General features: G+C 41.8%; 1 protein-coding gene across 6 annotated transcripts in view; it reads left to right on the plus strand.

Annotated features, from left to right (window-relative positions):
- The window catches only part of PRDM5 (PR/SET domain 5), a 158,354-nt gene that overhangs the window by 77,983 nt on the left and 57,785 nt on the right, over nt 1-22,586 (plus strand). For all 6 annotated transcript variants that reach the window (XM_054694518.1, XM_037509506.2, XM_037509503.2 and 3 more), the window contains 3 exons: nt 3,316-3,409; nt 7,295-7,455; nt 10,599-10,692. In XM_054694518.1, coding sequence (XP_054550493.1) covers nt 3,316-3,409; nt 7,295-7,455; nt 10,599-10,692 — 349 coding nt within the window. The remainder of the gene's footprint in view (nt 1-3,315; nt 3,410-7,294; nt 7,456-10,598; nt 10,693-22,586) is intronic.

A 22,586-nucleotide genomic window follows, 5' to 3' on the forward strand; every position in this document is an offset into this window, starting at 1 on the left:
GTAATCAGACTTGGTGCATAAAAAGAATCGGTGCCTATAAAATTACATTTCACAGCACTATTTCACAGACCAGTGCATTTTTTTTCCTTTTTGGTTAGCAGATGTTGGCATTGGGGGATTTTCTGTATTTCAGGATAATGTAACTAATCAGACTGTAGAAGGTACCCTTTAGAGATGAAAAATTGAAGGCTGAGACACCTCATGAAAGCTTTACATTATCTGGTCCTTGTGAAATGGATTCCATCCTGGGGACAGAAGTCCTCTCCACCACGTGTGAGCTTGTTTTTGCTGCACTAGTTCAAGGAGGTGGCTGCTTCAGGGGCCTTGGTTCAATTGAATGCAGGGGTCATTTGCGGAGACTCACAGGTCATGCTATCAAAACAGGGGTTGGTGGTGTTAGAATGTTTGTGACAAGGATGTTTATTGGCCTGGCTGTGGACTCACAGCTTACTGCTAAAAGTGGGATGTTCATGTCACACCCTGATCTGCATGTTGTGGCTTTGGCTTGGCCCCCCTGGGTATGAGGCGTTATGCTGTCCATCTCTGTTCATAATCAGACAACTAAATCTCACCCACAAGTTGTTAGACTGTAGATTTGGAAAAAGAGGAGCTGGTTTGGGTGGAATATCATAATTTTTGAAGGCTGAAGCAACTCTGTATTCAAATGCGGACACTCTAAAAATAATTTCTTTTTTTATTCATCGGTCCGTACTCATGGTAGAAAATTAAAACTTCAGAGAAAGGTATAAAGAAGAAAGCAAAAGGTCTGTCAAATATCTTTCTGCTTTTCTATGGAAACACTGCTCAGTGTTTTCTGGAGCATCTTCTGGACGGCGTTCTGTGCAAGAAAACATAAGCAGTATGGTATCTTCTACATGGGGATTGCATTCTGCCCTGACATTCAATGCATGTTATGGATCTTGTTGTATGTCAAAGGGAATAAATATACAAGACCCATAAAAATTCAGTTAACCAGGTTTTTATCTGTTAGACATTTTAGGCATTTTCTTTGATTAAAACATTTTTTCTTGTGCAAAAATTTGTCAGGTATGTTTTTATAAAGGTAGTTGGCTAATTTCTTTTGGTCATAAAGCTACACTGCTCCTCAGAAGTTTGGCACCCCCAGCTACCAGATGCATCCTTATCTTTTAGTCCACCTAGAAAGATATCCATGTCCCGTTTTGAATTTTTGATTCTTTCATTGTATTCATGACTTTACATAGGAATGCCATATAAAATCTGACATCTCCAGATTTTATGCCCAATAATTGAGGCTTAAAATAATCTTTTAATATTAACAGTTACTTGAACTCATTCAAAATTGCCCCCACTAGCTTTCCCCCCAACATATTTCACACTGTTTATTCATATATGTATTAGTGGCTAGTCCATCCTCCTGTAGCTCAGCTGGGAGGCAGGCTTACTCTTTCCTTTTGGGGCCTCGTGTTTTATGTCTAAGTCTCTGTAAAACCTGTCCATTCTCATGATATATCCAGAAGCTTCTCCTTCCATTTGCAGCTCATATCCTGGGATAGGGCTTAATCTTCCCCTGCTTGGTTTATTGCTGTTGCTTCTCTGCTTCTCTTCTGCTCCTCCTGTACCCTACATCCTGTTCTCAACACAGCACCTTAGAATCCTATTAACTGTCAGGTGAATTCCGCTGCTCATCCACTCATAACCCTTCAGAGGTTTTATGTGTGTCTCGGTAAAACACAGACGCAGTCGGCCAGCCCTCCGTGACCTGCTTCTCTCCTCCCTGCTTCTTGTCTTTGTCTGACCTCATCTCCCGAAGGCATATTTGAATATCTGCAGTTGATCCTGATTTTTAAATACCTGTTCTGACATCCATTCTTTATTTTTTATGAGCAATGTTAACTTGTCATTTTGTTGGAATAGGATGTTTTGTGATGGACAGTAGCTGAAGTGCATAAGCTTGTGTTTTCTCTCTTTTTTTTTTTTTTGAGTTTAGTTGTATCAAGTGTTTCTCTGTTGACTCTAGTTTATCAACATTTGTTTATTTCTCATATATTTCAAAGTGCTTACAGCCCTGCTGGTTGGTCTTTCACGTGTTACTGAAACTTAGTTTTCTCATCCATAAAATCAGGACAATAATAACATTTTATTCTTCTGACTGCTGTTAAAGTGAAATAATTCATGTAAAGTTTTTTCATGAATGTAAAGTATTTGATGAATCTTGCTAAATGTTGATTATAACAATAGATAAATGTTTTAGTTTAATTTAGAGGAACTGAAGCAAGTAGGATTAAAAATTACTTGAAATTATTAAGCTAAGTTGGGGGAAAAGGGTGGAAACAACCTCCTTTTTAACAGTTTTCTTGTTGAAAATGTTGTAGGAGGGCCTCCTCGGTGGCGCAGCGGTTGAGCGCTGGGTTGCGAAGCTGCCTGCGGCCTCTGCGGCGCCTGTTCGATCCCCAGCTGCTCCCTGGTCATTGGAGAAGTGTCCCACATGGCGCGCAGACCTCTCTTGCTGCCTGCTGCTCCCCTCAGCAGTGTACTTCGGTCCTTCTGCCTGCTCTGCTCCCCGCTCTGGCTCTGGTGAATTCTCTCACCCTCCCGCGCTTCTGACTGTACCCAGTGCTTGTATAAATAAATAAATCTTTTTTAAAAAAAAAATAAATATTAAAAAAAAAGTGTTGTAGGAGTAGAGTTAGAACCTGCTCAGTGGTTAAGGAGATTGTGTTTTTAGAGAAATGACATCATTTCCCTTTATAAAGAAGGTTCTGAGGAATCTCAATATGTATTCAGGTTAGCATTTTGAGATTACGGTAATTGTGCCTTCTACTATTTCTCAAATTTGTAATCCATGCGAAAATTTACAGATGTAGTTGTTTTTCTCCTGCGAGCCTAGAGTATATGTGTGGGTGTTTTTTTTTGTTTTTTTTTTAAGATTGATTATTTATACAAGAACCAGGGTACAGGCCAGATGCGCGGGAGGGTGAGAGGATTCACCAGAGACAGAGCAGGGAACAAAACAGGCAGACTGACAAAGAAATACATTGCTGAGGGGAGCAGCAGGCAAGAAAGTAGAGGTCTGCCGTGCCATGTGGGACCCTCGCTGGCGGCCAGGATCGAACCGGTGCTGCAGAGGCTGCAGACAGCTTCACAGTGCAGTGCTCAGCCACCGGCACCACCAGGGAGGCCCTGTGTGGGTGGTTTTATGGCAGGAGAATGTGAGTGGAAGAAAACAGATAATGTCTGCTTTCCCTCTTACCTCTCACATGTGAATTGGGCCCCAGGTATTCTGAGGACCCACCATTTCTAGACGCTCCTAACTTAGGTTTCTCTCATCTGCAGACCCACTCTGAGGAGAGGCCGTTCCAGTGTGAGGAATGTAAAGCTCTGTTCCGAACCCCGTTTTCTTTGCAGAGACACCTGCTCATACATAACAGTAAGTGGAACGCAAGCACTGTGGTCGATGACAGAGTCCTTTCTCGCGCTGTTCTTGTAACCTGTGAGAACATGGCATCGCAGAAGTGAACTATGGGTAGTCACATAACCTGCTTGTAAATAGAAAGAGTAGGGATAACCCTGCCTTTCTTTCTTTCTTCCTTTATCCTGGCTTTGTTTTCCCACAGTAAGAGGAGTCATTCCAAGGGACTTCTTCATATTTTGTATCATTTCTTTGTGTTGACATTTGAATATCAACATTTTTCTGCATTCAGTAAGATATCTTTTTTTTAAAGATTTTTTTTAAATTTATCTTACAAGAACCAGGGTACAGGCCAGATGCGTGGGAGGGTGAGGAACAGAACAGGCAGACTGACCGAAATACACTGCTGAGGGAAGCAGCAGGTGAGACAGGAGAGGTCTGCTGTGCCATGTGGGATTCTCACAGCCAGCCAGGATGGAACCCGCACAGCAGAGGCTGTGGACAGCTTCACAGTGCTGTGCTCAACTGCCTGCGCCACCAGGGGCAGCCCCAGTAAGATATCTTTGAAGTGATGAAGCTGCTGTTTTGTTCTTTTTAAATGTCATGATTAGAGAGGCATGTCTGACTCGAAAGCATTCGGAATCTGGCATGAATTTAGTAACTCACAGGCTGTCTTCTAAAGTTGAAAAGGTTCAGAGTACACATCTAAGTTAAACTCTTCATTTGAGGAGACATGAGAAAATTGGGACTGAGAGAAACACAGTGATGTCATTGAGGCTCCATAGCACAGGGGGAACCCAAGTGTCTGACAGTGGTATTTTTTACTATCTGCCCCCCTAAGTCTGACTTCTTAGGGGGTGAGCAGGCTTGGGGGGGGGGTTGAGTTCTACTGCGGTAGCCATGCAGGTGTGTGTAGCAGCTAGAGGTAGGGCTGGGTTTAGAACAGCACAGTGAGTGCCTCATTGCCAAAGGACAGCACTTGATGGAGGAGATATTGTTACTGCTGATCTCAGTTTCAAGGTGGATTCTTTCCTCAGATGTTGAAGTAATCAGAAAGATTTATGACACTTGGTATCTAAAATAAAAGAAAACCAGTCTAGCACAGATAATATATATCTTGCTTTTAATTCAGATCTAATCAGTGCAGTGTCCTCAACATGTCGCGTCCCTGTTGCTATTTAAGTTTTTAATATTTCTGAGGAAAACAGAACAATTAATCTTGAAAATTGATTACATAGATAAAATCTGGGATGACATTTTCTCTAGTCAAATGAAAGTATCTAAAATGCAGATCAATAAAAAAGATTAAAGCTTTTATAAATACTGAGTGGTGATTATGATGAAATGTACTTTTTTAATGATTTTTATTATGTTTACAAGAACTGGGGTGCAGATCAGAGGTGCAGGGAGTGAGAGGATTCACCAGAGACAGAGTGGGGAGCAGGCAGGTGGATCTACTGAAATACACTGCTGAGGGGAGTAGTGGGCGAGACAGGAGAGGTCTGCTGCACCATGTGGGTCAGCTCCCTGGCCGGGTTTCGAACTTGTGTTGCAGTGGCTACAGGTAGCTTCATAGTGCTGAGACTTAACCCTTTGTACTACCAGGGAGGCCCTGAAATGTACTTTTTTTAAATTAAAAAATGAGTTATGAGGGCCTCCCCTGGTGGTGCACTGGGCTGCGAGGCTGCCCACAGCCTCTGCAGCGCTGGTTTGTTCCCCGGCCGCCAGCGAGGGTCCCAAAAAAAAAAAAAAAAAAAAAAAAAAACCAAAAAACACGAGTTATGATTAAGCCATTTTACATTCACTTACAACCCTGGGGTAGCTGTTAGCTCCACTTCCCTTTTTTTTAAATCAACAATTACTATGCATTTATGAAATAAAATCTGTCATATGCCAGCAGTAATTCCATCCCATTTTGCTATCATTTAATTACGAAAACAAACCAAGGAGATGAATGACTTACATATATTTATTTTACAGTATTCTAAATACTTTAGAATATTTAAACCAGTGATAAGAGTTCCGTGATTGAATTTGGCTGATGCTCAGGATAAGCCTCTTAGATGAAATTTTATTTTTAATAATGGCAAGGAACTTTTAATAGAATCAAACACTTTTGATTTTAGCTGATTGGTTCTCATCATCTTGTGACAGAGGACCCAAGTCCTGAGTGGTGACTGTGTATGTACCTTCTGTATTTAAAATAATGTTGATCAGCAGCAGCCTCGAAAAACTTCCCCATCTGTATCTAGATATTTGACCTTAAAAGCTTTTATCAATGGATATCTCCTTTTACTCTCACCAGTCATTTAAAAAACTAAATAATTTGTGTAAACCCAAAAAGATACATAAAGGCAAACTAGGTAACACTCTGAGATAAGAAATGCACAGAGGCAGCAAGTAATCCTAGCTTCAGCTCCACAAGGTTCAGGCTTAAGATTTCAGAAGGCCTATAAAGGTTGAATGAGGGAGTTATAATTCTGGTTGAAAAAACCAAGGGAAGGACTCCCCGGTGGCGCAAGGGGTTAAGCACCACACTATGAAGCGATCCACAGCCTCTGCAGCATGAGTTCGATCCCCGGCCAGGGAGCTACCCACATGGCGCAGCAGACCTCTCCTGTCTCACCCACTGCTCCTCTCAGCAGTGTATTTCAGTAGATCTACCTGTTCTGTTCCCCACTCTGTCTCTGGTGAACCCTCTCACCCCCCGCATCTCTGGCCTGTACCCCAGCTCTTGTGTGCATAAATAAATAAATCTTAAAAAAAAAAAAACCCAGGAAAAGTAATTTCCTTTTTTCCTTTCCCTTTGGCCTTAAATTTGGTTATGAAGGATTATTGGAGTCTTCACCTTTCCAAATTTATGCTAGTTTTTGTAGGGGAGGTGGAAAGGATTAGAACTGGGTTGAAATTGAATTGTCATCTCTAACTTAGTTGTAGAAAGTCTTGTCTCTAGTGTCCGTTAGGTGCAAATCTGCTAATATGGCTGTTCTTTTAAAAGGGAAATATATTCAAATACTAACTAGTCTGTCATATTCACTTAATAAAGGCCACATGGGTTTTAGCACTTCCTTGGAGACATCACTGTCTTCAGTGCACATTCTTTGCTGAACACAGACTCCTGAACGTTAGGCATGGTGTTAAGAAGAACCAAAGGTTTTACAAGTGACGCTTAAAAAGCACCTTATGACCCCTCAGTGTAGCTGCTGCAGTGGCTCCCTGCTGCAGGCCTGGGCTGTATGAGCAGTGAGAATCCCTGCAGGTGCCTGGGCCTTCGTGCAGAAAGGCAAGCAGGGTGCTCTCCTCTCTGGGTATCGCCGCCCCGGTCCATCGGCTACTCCGAGAGGGGCAGGCCCCCAAACTATCCCTGAGACTTGGTAAATTGAACACCTTCTCCATTGTTTCACAGCAGATCAGGAAGGGGTGTAGGCACCTTTCTGGGGTTAGGGCTCCCCTCTGACATGTCTCTTTGCCCTCACGGCCTTCCCACCCCAGCTTGCTCTGCCCACTGCAGGCCAGGGGGTGGTGAGACTTAAGGGATATTCAGGAGGGGCCCCACATGCATCTTATCCCCAGCCCTAGCGATCCATAATGTGCAGAGAGTTTATCGTACTGCTAGGAAATTAGCTAATTTAGTTCCCATGTTTTCTGGATAAAGAGACTGAGAATATAAGAAGGTTGTAGGACTTGCCCCTGATCACATAGCGAATCTACAAATAGGACATTGACATTTGTACTGGAAAAAGTAGCTTTAATGGTTAGGGTTAATTGTTAGGACTATAAAGCTAGCTGTTGGGATTAAACAACAGTAAATCCGGTGCACCCTGGAGGTGGGTGGTGGGAGGCACTTAGCATGACCCTGCTGCTGCATCTCCTGATCTCCTGTTTCTCTTTTTTGACTCTAAGGTGAGAGGACTTTCAAGTGTCACCACTGTGATGCTACCTTTAAAAGGAAGGACACCTTGAATGTGCACGTCCAAGTGGTCCACGAACGACACAAGAAATACAGATGCGAGCTCTGCAATAAGGCCTTCGTCACGCCTTCGGTGCTCAGAAGTCACAAGAAAGTAAGTGCAGACCTGCTGTGACCTGAGTGAGCAGCATATCTAAGCCCTATGGACAGGAATGTCATTATCACATGGTGGTCAATTTCATACTACTCTGCCAACATATTTAACTTTTTTTTAAAAAAAAATTATGTGTACAAGAACTGGGGAGTAAGCCAGAGGTGGGGGGCAGTGAGAGGATTCACCAGAGAAGAGTGGGGAATACACTGAAATACAATGCCGAGGGGAGCAGCGGGCGAGTCAGGAGAGGTCTGCTGCACCATGTGGGTAGCTCCCTGGCTGGGGATCGAACTCGCACTGTAGAGGCTGCTGATAGCTTCATAGTGCTGCGTCTTAACCCCATGCACCACCAGGGAGACCCCAATATATTGTAGTATTATACTGTCCTGTTTTTAAACACCAGCTAACCAAATTCAGTCTCTAATAATAAGATATATATTTGAATTAAATCAACGGCACATTTTAATCATTTTCATGAGTAGTGTCTTAATATTCTTTGAAATTATACTAGTGACAAGAAATGTGGGTCATGTTTTTGAACAAGGGAACATGTATGCTGCAGGAAAAGAAATTCTGTGGATTTTATACAGTATTACAAATAAAGTGGGCGTTACTTGTATGGAACAATCTTGTGTTGTTGTAATACTACAGACCATTTCACAACTTTGCCGTCATCAAGAAAGAATTGCCATATTTTGGTCCTTCTGTCAGGGAATAAGAATGAAGCTCCTGTAGGTGTTCTGTTGTTAGACTATTTGCTTGAAAATGGGTTCTCTGTGGATCACGAGAGCAGAGCTCTTGAGTTGTAAAGGGTGTGTAACTATTTTGTTTAAGAATTTGGAGTGAGGGGCCTCCCGGTGGCGCAGCAGTTGAGCGCTGGGTTGCGAAGCTGCCTGCGGCCTCTGCGGCACCAGTTTGATCCCCGGCTGCTCCCCGGCCACCGGAGGAGAGTCCCACATGGCGCGCAGGCCTCTCCTGCTGCCTGCTGCTCCCCTCAGCAGTGTACTTCGGTCCTTCTGCCTGCTCTGCTCCCCACTCTGGCTCTGGTGAATTCTCTCACCTTCCCGTGCTTCTGACTGTACCCAGTGCTTGTATAAATAAATAAATAAATAAATCTTTAAAAATAAAAAAAAGAATTTGGAGTGAGATGAGAAGTTAAAAATACCTGCCAGGTGCAGAATCAAGGAGATGTTGTCATAGAGTGACAGGTGACTGGACGAGATCTCTCTCAAGCTTGAGTACACTATCAGTGCTTTTCAAAGGAATAAAATCTGAAGGACTCTGATGCTGACCAAGAAATTTAGTTTATGGCTCTTTTGTGAATTACAAATAGGATTGTATGTACCCGCATACAGGCAGTAATTCAGAGATAAAGATTTACAGATTAGATCCCAACAAGACTATGAAGTCAAGATATTACACTCGCTAAGTCATTTATGTGGGAGATGAACACGTTTTGCTGAATTGGTGGCTCTCTGAGGTGGTCAGGTGTTGAGGTAACTTCCCTGCCCCTTTCTCTCAATGCTAGTCCATGCGTCATCTTCTGAGGACACATCAGCTTTAAAAAACCTTTTCAAATATTTTTTCATTAGCCTGTGGCAACTCAAATAATCATACTGCTAGTCATTTACATGAAAACAGATGCAAACACAGGTCCTGGGAGCTGTGCTTCGTGATAGTAAAATTCATCCACTACACCTTTTTCTTAATTTTTAGGTTATCATTGAAATAGTCTAAAAAGAGGGTCATAAAAATGTCCAGATATCTCAAGGAATCACCACCTTCTTCTTTTTCCCCTTCTCCTGTGTTTGGAAAACAGAGACTTGAAAAGTAGCTCTGCCCCTCCTGTGTTGGAGTGATCTATTTTGGTGTTGGTAGAGTAAGTGTTCACCCGAGATGCTGATGAGTCAGGTTTCAACCCTGGGTCTGCCTCCTCTTTTAGGAGAGGTCAGTCTTTTGTCTTTGAATTCTAACAGTTTAGTGAAAATAGCTTCCTTGCAGGCGTGTGTTATGCCCAGATTATAGGCATGCTGAGGGCAGGAAGGAAAGTTCTTTCACGTTGACTGCTCAGTGAACACCTGCTGATTTTATTTATTTTTAAAAAAGATTTATTTATTTCTGCATACTAGAGCTGGGGTACAGAACAGAGATGTAGGGGGTGAGAATATTCACCAGAGACAGAGTGGGGAGCAGAACAGGCAGATATACTGAAAGACACTGCTGAGGGGAGCAGCGGGTGAGTCAGGAGCGGTCCGCTGTGCCATGTGGGTAGCTCCCTGGCCGGGGATTGAACTTGTGCTGCTATTGGCAGCATGAGAGCAGTGGCTGCCGATAGCTTCATAGTGCTGAGACTTAACCTCTTGCACCACCAGGGAGGCCCATCACCTGCTGATTTTAAAAGTTAGGCAGTTTTATATGCCTATTTGCTCTGCAGTAGATGACTTTCTTGAGGTTAGTTCTTTCCTCAAGAGTTCAATCCACACAAAGAATGTGAGAAATGCTCCTCAGGAAGTGTGTCCTGCCAGTAGTGACAGGTGCTCCAGCCCTATTTCCACTGTGTGGCTCTGCTGGCACTTGCTGGATTTGTGTGACTTAATCATTTCTAGGTGGCAGCTCTAGAAAGCCTTGAAAAGTAAATGCAGAATTACTGGCAAATTAACAGAAAAGCACGATTTGAATATTTTGTAAATTTTTTTAAATACTGTTTTATTTATACAAGCATTGGGGTGCAAGACTAGAGGTGCCAGAGAGTGAGAGAATTCACCAGAGACAGATCAGGGAGCAGAACAGGTAGAAGGATCGAAATCCACTGCTGAGGGGAGCCGCGTGCAGGAGAGAGGGAGAGAGGGAGAGAGAGAAAGGTCTGCTGCACCATGTGGGAATCTCCCTGGCCAGCCGGGAATCAACCTGGCACTGCAGAGGCTGTGGACAGCTTTACAGTGCTGCGCTCAACCTGCTGCGCCACCTTTTTTTTTTTGTAACAAGTGGGAATACTCATGATAAGTGGTTTAAAATCACATTGTGGTTTTAAATCATTTTAATGAAACATAGTCCTGGAAAAAAAGGATTTGCTATTGTCAGAGGCATTTAATCATGTTTACTTAATTCTTTGTCCTCAACTCCTTTTATGCCTTTCCATTTAGACACATACGGGAGAAAAGGAGAAAATTTGCCCGTATTGTGGCCAGAAATTCGCCAGCAGTGGGACGCTGAGAGTTCACATCCGCAGCCACACAGGTATGTAGGTGGTGACGGGGGCCAGTCAGGTTGTTCTGAGGACACAAGTGTGGGAAAGTAGACAGAGTCTCTCACAGATTAAGAATTAATCTTGACTGTCTTCTCTTCAAGTATTATACAGTCCAATCCCTTACTCTAGAAAAAATTTGACTAAATCCGCATTCCCATACTAAATATCTGAGTTGGAACCTGGGGGTATTTGTTGGTGTGACTGAGATCTAGTTTCTTTTTTTTTTTTTTTTTTTAAGATTTACTTATTCATGCATACAAGAACTGGGGTAGAGGCCAAAGGTGTGAGGGGTGAGAGGATTCACCAGAGACAGAGTGGGGAGCAGAACAGGTGGATCTACTGAAATACACTGCTGAGGGGAGCAGCGGGCGAGTCAGGAGAGGTCTGCTGCGCCATGTGGGTCACCTCCCTGGCCGGGGATTACACTCGTGCTGCAGTGGCTTGTGGATAGCTTCATAGTGCTGAGACTTAATTCCTAGCGCCTCCAGGGAGGTCTTGGGATCTAGTTTCTGTAGTGCTCTGGTGGATGAAGAAAGGAAGAGCAGTTCAACTTTTTACACAAGGGTGAGGCCTCCTCTTTAATATCCTCCTGAAGTCACATCCCTGGTGACCTTTTGCAGTTTATAAAAGCCTTGGAATGGGGCTTGAATGCTTCAGGATTTTATAGGTTATAGTGGTGCTGGCTATGGGGTCTGTTATGCAGGGGACGGTCCCTAGACTTCCCCTGTTTCTTCAGGCTCTGGGAAGCCTCTGTACTGGGTATAGGCTGTGCCCCAGTGAAGGGGGATGCACAGCTAAATATTGTTGAAAGGTCCTTGTTGGGATTCATCAGTAACGCAGAGAAGTGCTTGAAAGACTCGTGGGGAATACTCAGTTTGGCTGGAGTGACTCCCAGATTGCTGCCCGAAGCTGGGCTGTGTGTGACGGGCTTACCTGGCTGCCACGTCCTGTTCCAGAGACCTAGCCCGGCCTTTACTGTTGTTTCCCCAGCTCCTAGCACAGGACCCATAGCACAGTAACATTTTGTGAATGAAGAAATGTAAGTTCACGTAGGCTGAGGAATCAATGCTGTGATGACGGTGTAGGGGGAGAGGATGCCACGGAGCTCACTTTCTTTCTTTCTTTTTTTTTTTTTTTTGTGGGACCCTCACTGGTGGCCGGGGATCGAACTGGTGCTGCAGAGGCCGCGGGCAGCTTCGCAACCCAGCGCTCAACCGCTGCACCACCAGGGGAGGCCCAAGATCTCACTTTCTTACGTTGGAAATTTTCTGTCTGAAATGAAAAGATATAAGATCATCCTACTATTGGGTGTTAATGCTTACTATTAACTTAGTCTAAAGGCCATGAGAATAGTTTCAAATATAGTCAAATGAAACCCACAACCAGAGCAGGTCAAGCATAACCCATAGTGCCTAGGGATGGAAAGACAGACAAGGAGGTCCTCTTGCTGAGAATGACCAAGACTGAAGATTTCAGGACAAATCTAACATGCAGAGCAGAAGCTGAGTGGAACTAAAATAGCAGTGGGAAGAGGCACAAGGAGAAGGGCGGCAGAGAGCCATGCGGGGGTGGTTGTGTTTGACGTAGTGCAGCCCTGCAGGCGCTGTGGAGAGGGAGCAGAAGAGAGAGGGTCCAGAAGTTGGGGTCCAGCAGTGCCACCCATTCAGGGGTGTGCAGGGCATGTGGAGGGAGGTTAAAGGCAAGCGTGAGATCACCCCCTGCCATTCTGTGTCAGTTATTTCTGGAGATGTGCAAAATATAGTCACCTGAAGGTACAGCACACTATTCCTTAGCGTATGTGTCTCGTGCCTGTTTGTGGTCGTGTGTGCTGTGTGCTTCGCTCATGTGTGGGAGGAGGGTAGGTCAGAAATGGGAGTGTACCGTGTCTGCTGATCCTCGTAGTAAGTTGAAGGTCATGCTCTGAGACCTCCTGATGTCACTGACCTACGTTGCTGAGTATACATCCGTGAGATCCATCCCTGAGTGAGTGTGTACATGAAGAGCGTGGTGTGTTTTAAAAGGCTTGGGTTGTATTGTTCAGAAGGCAATAAGACATAGATTCCAGCAAGAAAAGATGAACCCAGTGAAGTAGAAAGCTTGATTAATCAAAATAACTCATCCTTGTTGGGAAGGATGGGTAGTGAAGAGTAAAGGACTTCCAATTTTGCTTGCTCCTGAAATGACTATTAACCTCTACAGAATGGCAGTATTTTTAGTTTGAGCTCCAAGAATTCTCCCTGATAAAAAGAATCCAGTATATGTAGTGATTTTTGATGTTGTCATATCTCTGTTCTCTGTTGTGCATATTCTATTCTAAAGAATATTCTAAAATTCATTTGGCTATTTATTGTGTGTGTGAATCCGTGTCCAATGTTGGACAGATTCTGACCTACTGAACAGTTTGTAATCAACAGAACTGACCATGTAAATTCACACAACCGTACCGAGACAGCCAACACATTCTTTTAAATAAATAACATTAAATCTGTATATTTAATTTATTAATTTACAATTTATAGACTACTTCATGCATTTTAGTAAGTAAAATTTAAAAATCTATATTTAAAATATATATATATTTATATATATATTTAAAAATCTATACTAAAAATCTATATTTATATAAGGTGGTCTGTGTGTTTGCCCAGGTTCACGCAAATATGTATGCATTTATCAATAGTATAACTAGATTTTTTTTGTTTAAAAGCTGACTCATTTAATTTTTACATTTTATGGTTCCTTGGTATTTTGATGTCCAGCCTGTGTCCTTGGTGACCACTGCCTGGCAGCATGGCCAGGTTGTGTTTAAAGTGGCTGGAGCCTCCCGGTGTCTGGCTGCTGGAGTGTGGGCTTCCTGGCCTGGACAGAAGACATTACTGTTTCTCTTTGATTTGTTTTGTCTCATCCCCCAAATCATGTGCATCCATTTACCTCCTCAGCCAGACACTGACTCAGTCATCAGATGGGCTTATGGAAGTTATTTGGCTACTATGACATTAGTGCTTTTCCTATTTTGAGTTTATAAAAGCATTTTTTTCCTTCTCCCTTTATTATTTTCCCTTAGGGATCCACATGATTTTATTTAGCCCTTTTCCACTAGGGAAAATCCCAGTAGGTTTAGCAATTTATATTTGTGCTACAGCATTCCAGACGTAAGAGGCCACAGCCTATGACTGAGAATGTTCTTGGTTATATACTGTTGGGAAGAGCATGGGGGAGTACAGGGACATGCATGACAATGGGGGTGCAGTCAGGACAAGCAGCAGAGGCAGCCTCTGCAGAACTGGCCCTGGTGACCACTGGTGCTCACATTGTGGCCTCAGTCCTTCAGATCTTGCTTAAAGTAATTGAGGACTCAGGATGTTTGTTAATGGCCAGTTTTATGGTGTCAAATTGTTCCATGATTGTCCAATATATATTTTTGTTTTGAATTGTTTTGTTGCAATTTTTTCAATTTCCCTCCATTTTGTCAAAATGGCTGCATTTCATCCTTTTGTGCGGCTATATAATATTCCATGGTCTGGATGTCCCACCTCTCTTTGACACATTCATGCACTGAAGGAGATTGAGGTTGCTTCCATGTTCCAGCTATTGTAAAGGATGCTGCTGTGAATACTGCAGAACATGTGGGTTTGTATTTTTTGGTTGGTAGTTTTCAGGTTGGGTGAATATATGTCAAGAGTGGGATTGCCAGTTCATATGGCATTTCCATTTTTAATATTTTAAGGAACATCCAGTTTGCTTTCCATAGTTGTTTCACCAGTTCATATTCCCACCAGCAGTGTAGAAGTGTTCCTTTTTCTCCACATCCTCTCCAGCACTTGTTGGTGGGGATATCTTTTTGATATGTGCCATTTTCATGGGTGTGAGGTGGTATCTCATTGTACTTATAATCTGCACCGTCTTATAAGGAGTGGCCATGAATATTTTTTCATGGTTTTTGCCCATCCTGATATCTTCTGTAGTAAATTGTCGTATCTGCCACCCATTTGTTAATTGGATTGTCACTATCATTTTTTTTGTGCTTGAATTGTGTGAGATTTTTACATATCTGGATATTAATCCCCTATTAGCTACATATCGCAGAAATACATTCCCCCATTCCGTGGAGTGCCTATTTAGTCATTTTGTATTTTCTTTTGCTGTATAGAAACTTTTTAAAATGGGTTAATCCCAGTTATTTATTTTTGTTTTTAATTCCCTTGTTACAGGGGTTGAATTACCAAAATATCTTTGTTGTTGATATTGTGGAACATATTGCCAATGTTTTCTTCTATGTATTTTATTATTGTAAGGTCTTTTATCTAAATCTTTAAGCCATTTAGAACTTATTTTTGTATGTGGTGTTACTGAGTAATCCAACTTCATTCTTTTATGTGTGGCTTTCCAATTTTCCTAGCACCTAATATAATTTTATCTGTAGCTCTTCACTATATTGGAAATTAAAGTTGAGAACATTTAAAACACTGGCTGGTTAAAAATAATCCACATACTCCATGTTAACATAAACAACCTATTTTTACAGGACATTATTACATTTTCCTAACCAGAAATAACTTAGTGAGATTGGAGGCACTGTTTTACATTTTTGAAAATCTCTTTAATGTTTGGTTCAAGAGGAAAAGCTGGATTCTCCTATCTGCCTCCTCATTCATCTTGTGCAATATGTTCTTTTGGTATAGAATTTGCAGAAATTCTTGTCTCACACAGATACATAGTTAGGGTGGGGGGGAAGTTTTTATATAGCCACTGTCAAATAATTCTGGATTTTATTTGTTAAAAAAAGATTTTTTTTTAAAGACATCTCATGTGGAAACAAAAATCATCCCAATGAACCTTTTCCTTTCCTGTCACAATGAAATCCATCAGTGTCTCTTGCACTTTTGAGTATATTTCACCCATGGCTTATTCTGTAGTGCGACACACAGATATTTGGAAAATCTTGTGTTGATGTCATCAGTGTGTTAGTCATGTCTGAGTATGTAGAAGCCTTCAAGCATGCGGTAGCAGACACAAGTTTTCCAAATTCAAGGTTCTGTTTGAATATTCTATTTGGTCAGAAAGACTTCTGTTCCACCCAATCCTTCTTCCTTTCTTCCAAAATGATAGATTCACTTCTTTTATTTAAAAACAAAACAAAATGTTTACCAACTACTCAAGTCTGAATTACCATAATTTGTCATTTTTGTTTTAGGGAGAAATGGTGTTCCATTTCAACAGCTCAACTTTGAGATGACTTTGGTGGATGAGTATCCGTTAAAAGTGCTTATCTCCCATCTTACCACAAAGGGTATTCGAAAGCTGGTGCTTTCAAATATGATTTGTACTTCATCCAGGGTATCCCTACATGAAAGTAGCATTTATTTCTATGGCCAGAGTGTGGCTGTCGAGACATAGTGACTCCTAGTGAGTTCTGGTCCTACCATTTTGATCTGTAGCAAGGCATCCCGCAGTCAATCTCACTGTTACTTTTATACTATTAATACAAAATCAACACAGTGAAAAGGCAAATGGAACAATGGTAATAATATGAAGATAGGTTGACCTTGCTCATCACTGAAGGAATCTGGTAGATTTCTTGGAGTACAGAGGCCATACATTGGGAAGTAATGCTCTCGATGTTAACTGCCTAGGAAAGCAGGAAAGAGAGTGTTTGTGTGTGTGTTGGGGCAGGTGGGTAGAAGAGCAAAGAGTGGGTTGGTCCATGCTCACTGGACCCAGCTGACAAAGACTGCTCTGTTAAACTGGGATGTTTCTCTTGCATGCTTGCTTAGACTGGTATTGCTCCTCACGGTTATGCTGGCTTTCTTTTTTTTAAAGATATATTTATTTATTTATGCAAGCACTGGGTACAGTCAGAAGCACAGGAGGGTGAGAGAATTCACCAGAGCAGGGAGCAGAACAGACAGACTGATGAAATACACTGCTGAGGGGAGCAGTGGGCAGCAGGAGAGGTCTGCGCGCCACGTGGGACCCTCACCCAGTGGCCGGGGATCGAACCGGCGCTGCAGAGGCTGTGGGCAGCTTTGCAACCCAGCGCTCAACCACTGCGCCACTGGGGAGGCCCTATGCTGGCTTTCTTAATAGTCAGTTTTCAAGCTCCCCTCTAAGGTCTATTGTCATTGCATTTATTGAGCTCTGGATTTACTGTTGGGCTAATAATGTTATGTTTGTGACAGGAATAGAAAAATATGTACGGTTCTCCAAATTTGGGCAAATCCGTAGTTACAGCACACAACCTACCACTATTATTTTCCTGGAGACACCAAAAAATAGACTTGCTAAAAGGTTACCCTGGCTACAGTGACATTTGTGAAATGACATATTTGAAATCTTCAGTCTGAGGTTGGAGAGGTCTGAGTGATGAGGTTCAATGACTTTCCTACCTAAGGAACCCCCTGCTGGGTGGGAGCACACCCCAGGGAGTCCTTCTTCTGTGATCCACAGTGGGGGTCCCACTTCTATCTCCTAAGAACAGGGCTCTTTGGAGAAAACCATCCTGACCCCCAGCTCGTCCTCATTTGCACTGTGAGCAAATCACTTCACCTCTGTGAGGCCTATTTTTCTACAGAGGCTCCTTGTGAATAATATATTAAATCATGTCTGTAAAATCATCAGTAGGGTTCATAGTAGAGGGTCAGTTAATGGTTTAATCTCTGAAATTCTTGTGTAATAGTGCTACTTGTGAAGACTCCTTTGCCAGAGTTAAGTGAGTGGTGTTCATTAGCATTGAGCGGCCAGGCCTTACTGAGTATAATTTCTTTTACTGTCATGTTCTGTTCCTTCGATTTTCTTTCTTACAGGGAATTGGTCTGAGAATTTTATGTTCTATATTTTTTCCTTTTTTTTTTTTTTACAACTTTGTTGAGATACTAACTTGTTGATTATGCTGAAATTTGTAGTTTTGTAAACATAATCTTGTTTGTTTATTGATAGTTAACTTGTGGTGTCAGGCATAATTATCACCATGGAATTTTCTTAATGTATTACCTTTGGAAAGTGCATTTTAGCTGACCATATTCTGATGATCAAGTCAGCTGGAAACTCTTTTTGGGGGATATTTCACATTCTGGGCTATGTGTTACTAATGTTTTTCTTGAAAACAAAATGACCTCATAACAACCACTCAATATTTGCCTTATAACATTGCAGCTTGCCCTTGGTTTTTTTTTAAATTTTAAAATTATTGGGCCTCCCCTGGTGGCGCAGCAGTTGAGCACTGGGTTGCGAGGCTGCCCACAGCCTCTGCAGCACCAATTCGATCCCCGGCCACCAGCGAAGGTCCCACAAAAAAAAAAAAAAAAAAAAAAAATTACATTAGTACTACATTTTTTTGTCACAAACCAAAGTATGTTTGATTTCTAAGTCCAGAAGTAGGCTATGGGCAGTAAGGTTTGTTTCAAAAAGTATATTTTATGTTCCTTATAGAATTGTTTTATAATAGAAAACATCGGAAATATAACCTATATATCCAGCACTGAGGAGACTAAGTAATTTTGGTAATTAGAGTAGTATATAGACAGTAAAAACATTATAAATGTGTAATGGTTAACATGAAAAGAAAGGAAAAATGTTGCAAAACCACACAGATATATTTGTATAAGGCTAAAACTTTTGTATAGTAAAGTCTTACAGGTCAAACAAACTCTTTCCCAGTATAAAAGATGAGTAAAATTCCAAGCCTTGTATTATTTTGGTAGTATGAGAATGAAAATTACATGCTTTAGAGGCAAACAAAAGGTGCTTTTGTTTTTTCCTGTTTAGCATTCCCATATTCATTTATTCCTAAGTAATCTGTAATAGCGGGGAGTTGTCACACAGAGGAAATAATGATTACATTTAGTTTCATCAATTTCCCTTTCTAAAAAACTTGACTTTTTAATTTCAGTGCAGTCATAGGTTACACCGCAAAAATTGAGGCTTCCCCACAATTATTTCAGAGATTTCACATCTACCTCCTGCCCCCACACATGCAAAGGCTTCCCCATTGACCATCCCAGTCAGAGTGGTATTTTTGTTACAGCTGGCAAACCTCTACTCACACGTTGTAATCACCCACAGTCTGTAGTTTACCTGGGATTCTCGCTCAATGTCGTATATCAAGGGGGTATTGGACAAATATGTAACCACATACATCCATCATTACGATGTCACACCAAGTGTTTTCCTTGCCCTGAAATTCCTTTGTTCACACCCCATCCCTCGGTCCCTGGCAACCTCTGATCATTTCACCATCTCCATAGTTTTTCCAGAAGGTCATGTAGTTGTGTGGCCATAATACCTTTTTTTTTTTTTTTAAATCTCTAGGCAAGAATTATTAATGGTAGCTTGACCTTTTAATGAGGTGGATGTACATTTGACTTCACTGTAATGTGACAAGATTTTTATGAACTTAATAATCTTTTCATCTCTTTTCCATTATAATGGAGTCATTTTTAGTGTGTTTTTATAGTATTGAAACTGTCCAGTGATTTGAGAAGTCAGGTCTCTTTTTTTTTTTTTTAAAGATTTATTTATTTATGCATACAAGAACTGGGGTAGAGGCCAGAGGGATAGGGGCGGGGGGGGGGTGTGTGAGAGGATTCACCAGACACAGAGTGGAAAACAGAACAGGCAGATCGACTGTAACACACTGGTGAGGGGAGCAGCAGGTGAGATAGGAGAGGTCTGCTGTGCCATGTGGGTATCTTCCTGGCCGGGGATTGAACTCGTGCTGCAGTGGCTGTGGTTAGCTTCATAGGTTGTGTCTTAACCCCTTGTGCCACCAGGGAGGCCCAGGTCTCTTTTTATAACATTAAATACCTCTACAGTTTATGAAGAGGAAATAGTACTCTTTATTCCTTCATCTTTCCCTGTCTGACATAGGACAGTATTTTTTTGCACAGCATTAAAGCAGTGTCTGTCACATAAATTTTCTGAGAACGGGTCTTCTTGGCTTGTGATGAATGATCTTATAAGACAGTAATGACTCAGCCTTGGGTTCCTCCTGTCAGTAACTTCTAGGAGCAGTCTTATTAGTATTTAAGTCTTTGTTGTCATTTTTTTTAATTGAAAGTATTTAAAAAAAAAAAAACATTGAAAATCTCTGATGCTTGGACATTTTGATTGATTTTTACCCTTACGTGACCACCACTTTGTGTCTTGCTTCCTGATATTTCCCCTGCATCTGCTCCCTCTCTTCATCTAATCCCACACCACTGTTTTGTCCTGTAGGGTAAAGTCCGACAAAACTGTTAGGTCCATGAACTTGCATCTACCTTCTTAAGCCCATTCATTCTTCCTATTAGGGGATTGGCAGGAGAGCACCCAAGACAAGTGTGACCGGCCATCTGCCTTTATAGATTATTAAAGCATCATATTCTTGACTTTTTGACTAGAAAGGAATTTCAGAAATTACCTGCTTCAAGTCTTGTAGTTGAAGTAATGCCCAACAAAATAGTGATTTGCTGAGCTTACACAACTCTTCTGAGGTTCCTCTACCACTGAACAAGGGTGTAAGTTGTTTCCGATATATCACATTACTGATATTTCTCCTTCATATTCTTTCACGGACCTTTTAACCCTGACTGTTCCTCATGAACTCACCATGGAATTACATAATTCCTTCCATAAGGTTTGATGATACTGTCTTGTTGATATATAAGCCAACTGAGGATACTAATCTCCACTGAGAAGCTTGAGGGTCTCTAAGTTGGTTACTTCTGGTCTAACCAAGAACTTGGCTTCCCACCCCATAAATCAACTATCTAGAATACTGGATTATTTAATACCTGGTTCACATCCAGAGTAGGGATCCTGGAGTCAGATTACAGACTTTCAAACTCCGCTTTCTCAATTTCTCCTTCCATGAGCTTTAGTAAGTTGTTGAACCTCTTAAAAGCTTAGTTTCTCATCTGACAAATGGAGCCTGACGGTACCATCTTCATAGCACTGTTTCTGGGCCAAGAAATGAAAGTGTATGTGCAGAACTTGGCACGGCCCACAGTGAGGCAGGTTGGAAAGGTGGGGATAAGGGGCACTGATGCTGCCGATGCAGCTGTGTGTGTTGCTGTTCCTCCTCCGTGGACTTGATCACGGGCAGTCATACTTGCTGGGAACACCGTGACCCTCTGTCCCCAGTGTCCTGGGCAACATCTTTATATAACCTTTAGCAGCAGCAATATAGATCATCTTCAGAACACGGATGAGGGTTTGCTGTCAAGCAGGGCAGCTTGCGGGGAGCGAAGCTACGTGTGCTGTGTGTTGCCGTTGCCATAAGCGGAGGTGAGTGTTTGGGTCTGTGCCTGGCAGGCAGCTCTGTGATTTATCCCCTGGTTTTCCAGACTGGAATGGCAGAGATGGTGCTCTCTGGGTCAGCAGAAATAGTAGAGCACATTCTCTTGAGGTTTATAGCTTCTCGGGGTCAGTGAGAGTGGGATTCATTCCACAGGGGGATCCACGGACTGTGACATAAATTCTATCAGTTGTTCATAAATTACAAGAGGAGTTCTAGGAACTGCTTTCGGGTTTTTAAAGCTCTGGGCAGAAGGTTAATTACTTGCCTACAGTTCCAACCAACTTTGCGTGTTAATAGAGACCGGCTGTGCTGGCCCTTCTGTTCTAGGCTGGCTCCCATGCTGTTATTTGAATGTAGTCATGAATCACTGTCTTAGGAAATATTTACTTTGGGGGGTGGGGGAGAATGCCCATGATCAGCTTAGAAAGAAAGGATCAGAATATAACTATAATATAATTATAGTTATAATATATTATACTTGGATTTTTAACCACTCTTGTTCATTCTCTAATGCTTTTTCTAAAAATTTATTCTTTTTTTCCAAGTATTTGTTCAAAGTCCTAAAAGAATAGCCATAGATAATTAAAAGTCAGTATAAGACAGTAACTGTAAATTAATAAAAATAGATACTTGATTATGTATAAATGAAAATTTAAAGCTTTTTTTTTTATTAGAATGAACTAGCTTCAAATGTCAAGAGGGATTTTTTTTTTATTTTCTAAGTGGTTAATTGCTACTTTTTGGCCAAATCTAAAGTTCTTTTATCTGCACGTTGTCTCAGAATTAAGAGACTACCTGCATATAGATTCTGCATGGAAATAAATAGTTTCCTCAACTCTCAGTTAAAGAACTTCTATTTGCAAAACTAAGAAATTGTCCTGGATGGTTAAAGCCTTTTACTGTATGATTTTTGTTTTCTCAGAAGTATTTCTTCACTTGAAATAACTTCTGATCTCCAAGTGCATCTGTGGAAGGTATAATCCCTCCCCCCACTTTTTTCGGTACTCAAATCTGCCCCAGTTGGTTTTTTGCTCGTCACAAGCGTACATAACAGGAGAGAGACCGTTCATTTTGATTTTCATTGCTAGCATGATTATCTGTTCTCTTTCACTGAAAACATCAACAGTCTAGGGTTTCAATGCGAAAGTGATAGTGTGTATGTTTGTTACAGAGTGGCACACGGTGCATAGGTACAGTGAGGGGTGACCGTCTGTCTTGTCTCGTGCACGATCTCCAAACGAAGTGATAATACAGGCACAGGGATCCCATGAAACACACCTGCACTATGTAGCTGTCCCTGGTCATTTCTTCATTTTTTGCATATACTGGGATCCTCAAAGATGGAAGAGACTTTAAGCCACAGCTTTCATCCACTATGCAGCAGAAATACAGTTGGTAAATTATTAGCTGATGTCATCAGTAGCTACGTCAATTAAGTTTGAAACACCAGCATTTCCTACCCTTGCTGCCGCTTCCTCCCCCAGTGACAATTTCTCTCTTGCCTTTTCCTGCCAGCTCTGAGTTGTTCTTGAGGGCTCGGGAGGCTTTATGGCTTTTCTAGATTTGGAGTAAGGAGTAATGTCTGGCTTTCCCGTCCTCCTAATTCTT

Source organism: Talpa occidentalis, unplaced genomic scaffold, assembly GCF_014898055.3.
Source record: "Talpa occidentalis isolate TD23 unplaced genomic scaffold, MPIMG_talOcc4v2.1 talOcc4.13, whole genome shotgun sequence".
Classification (NCBI taxonomy): domain Eukaryota; kingdom Metazoa; phylum Chordata; class Mammalia; order Eulipotyphla; family Talpidae; genus Talpa; species Talpa occidentalis.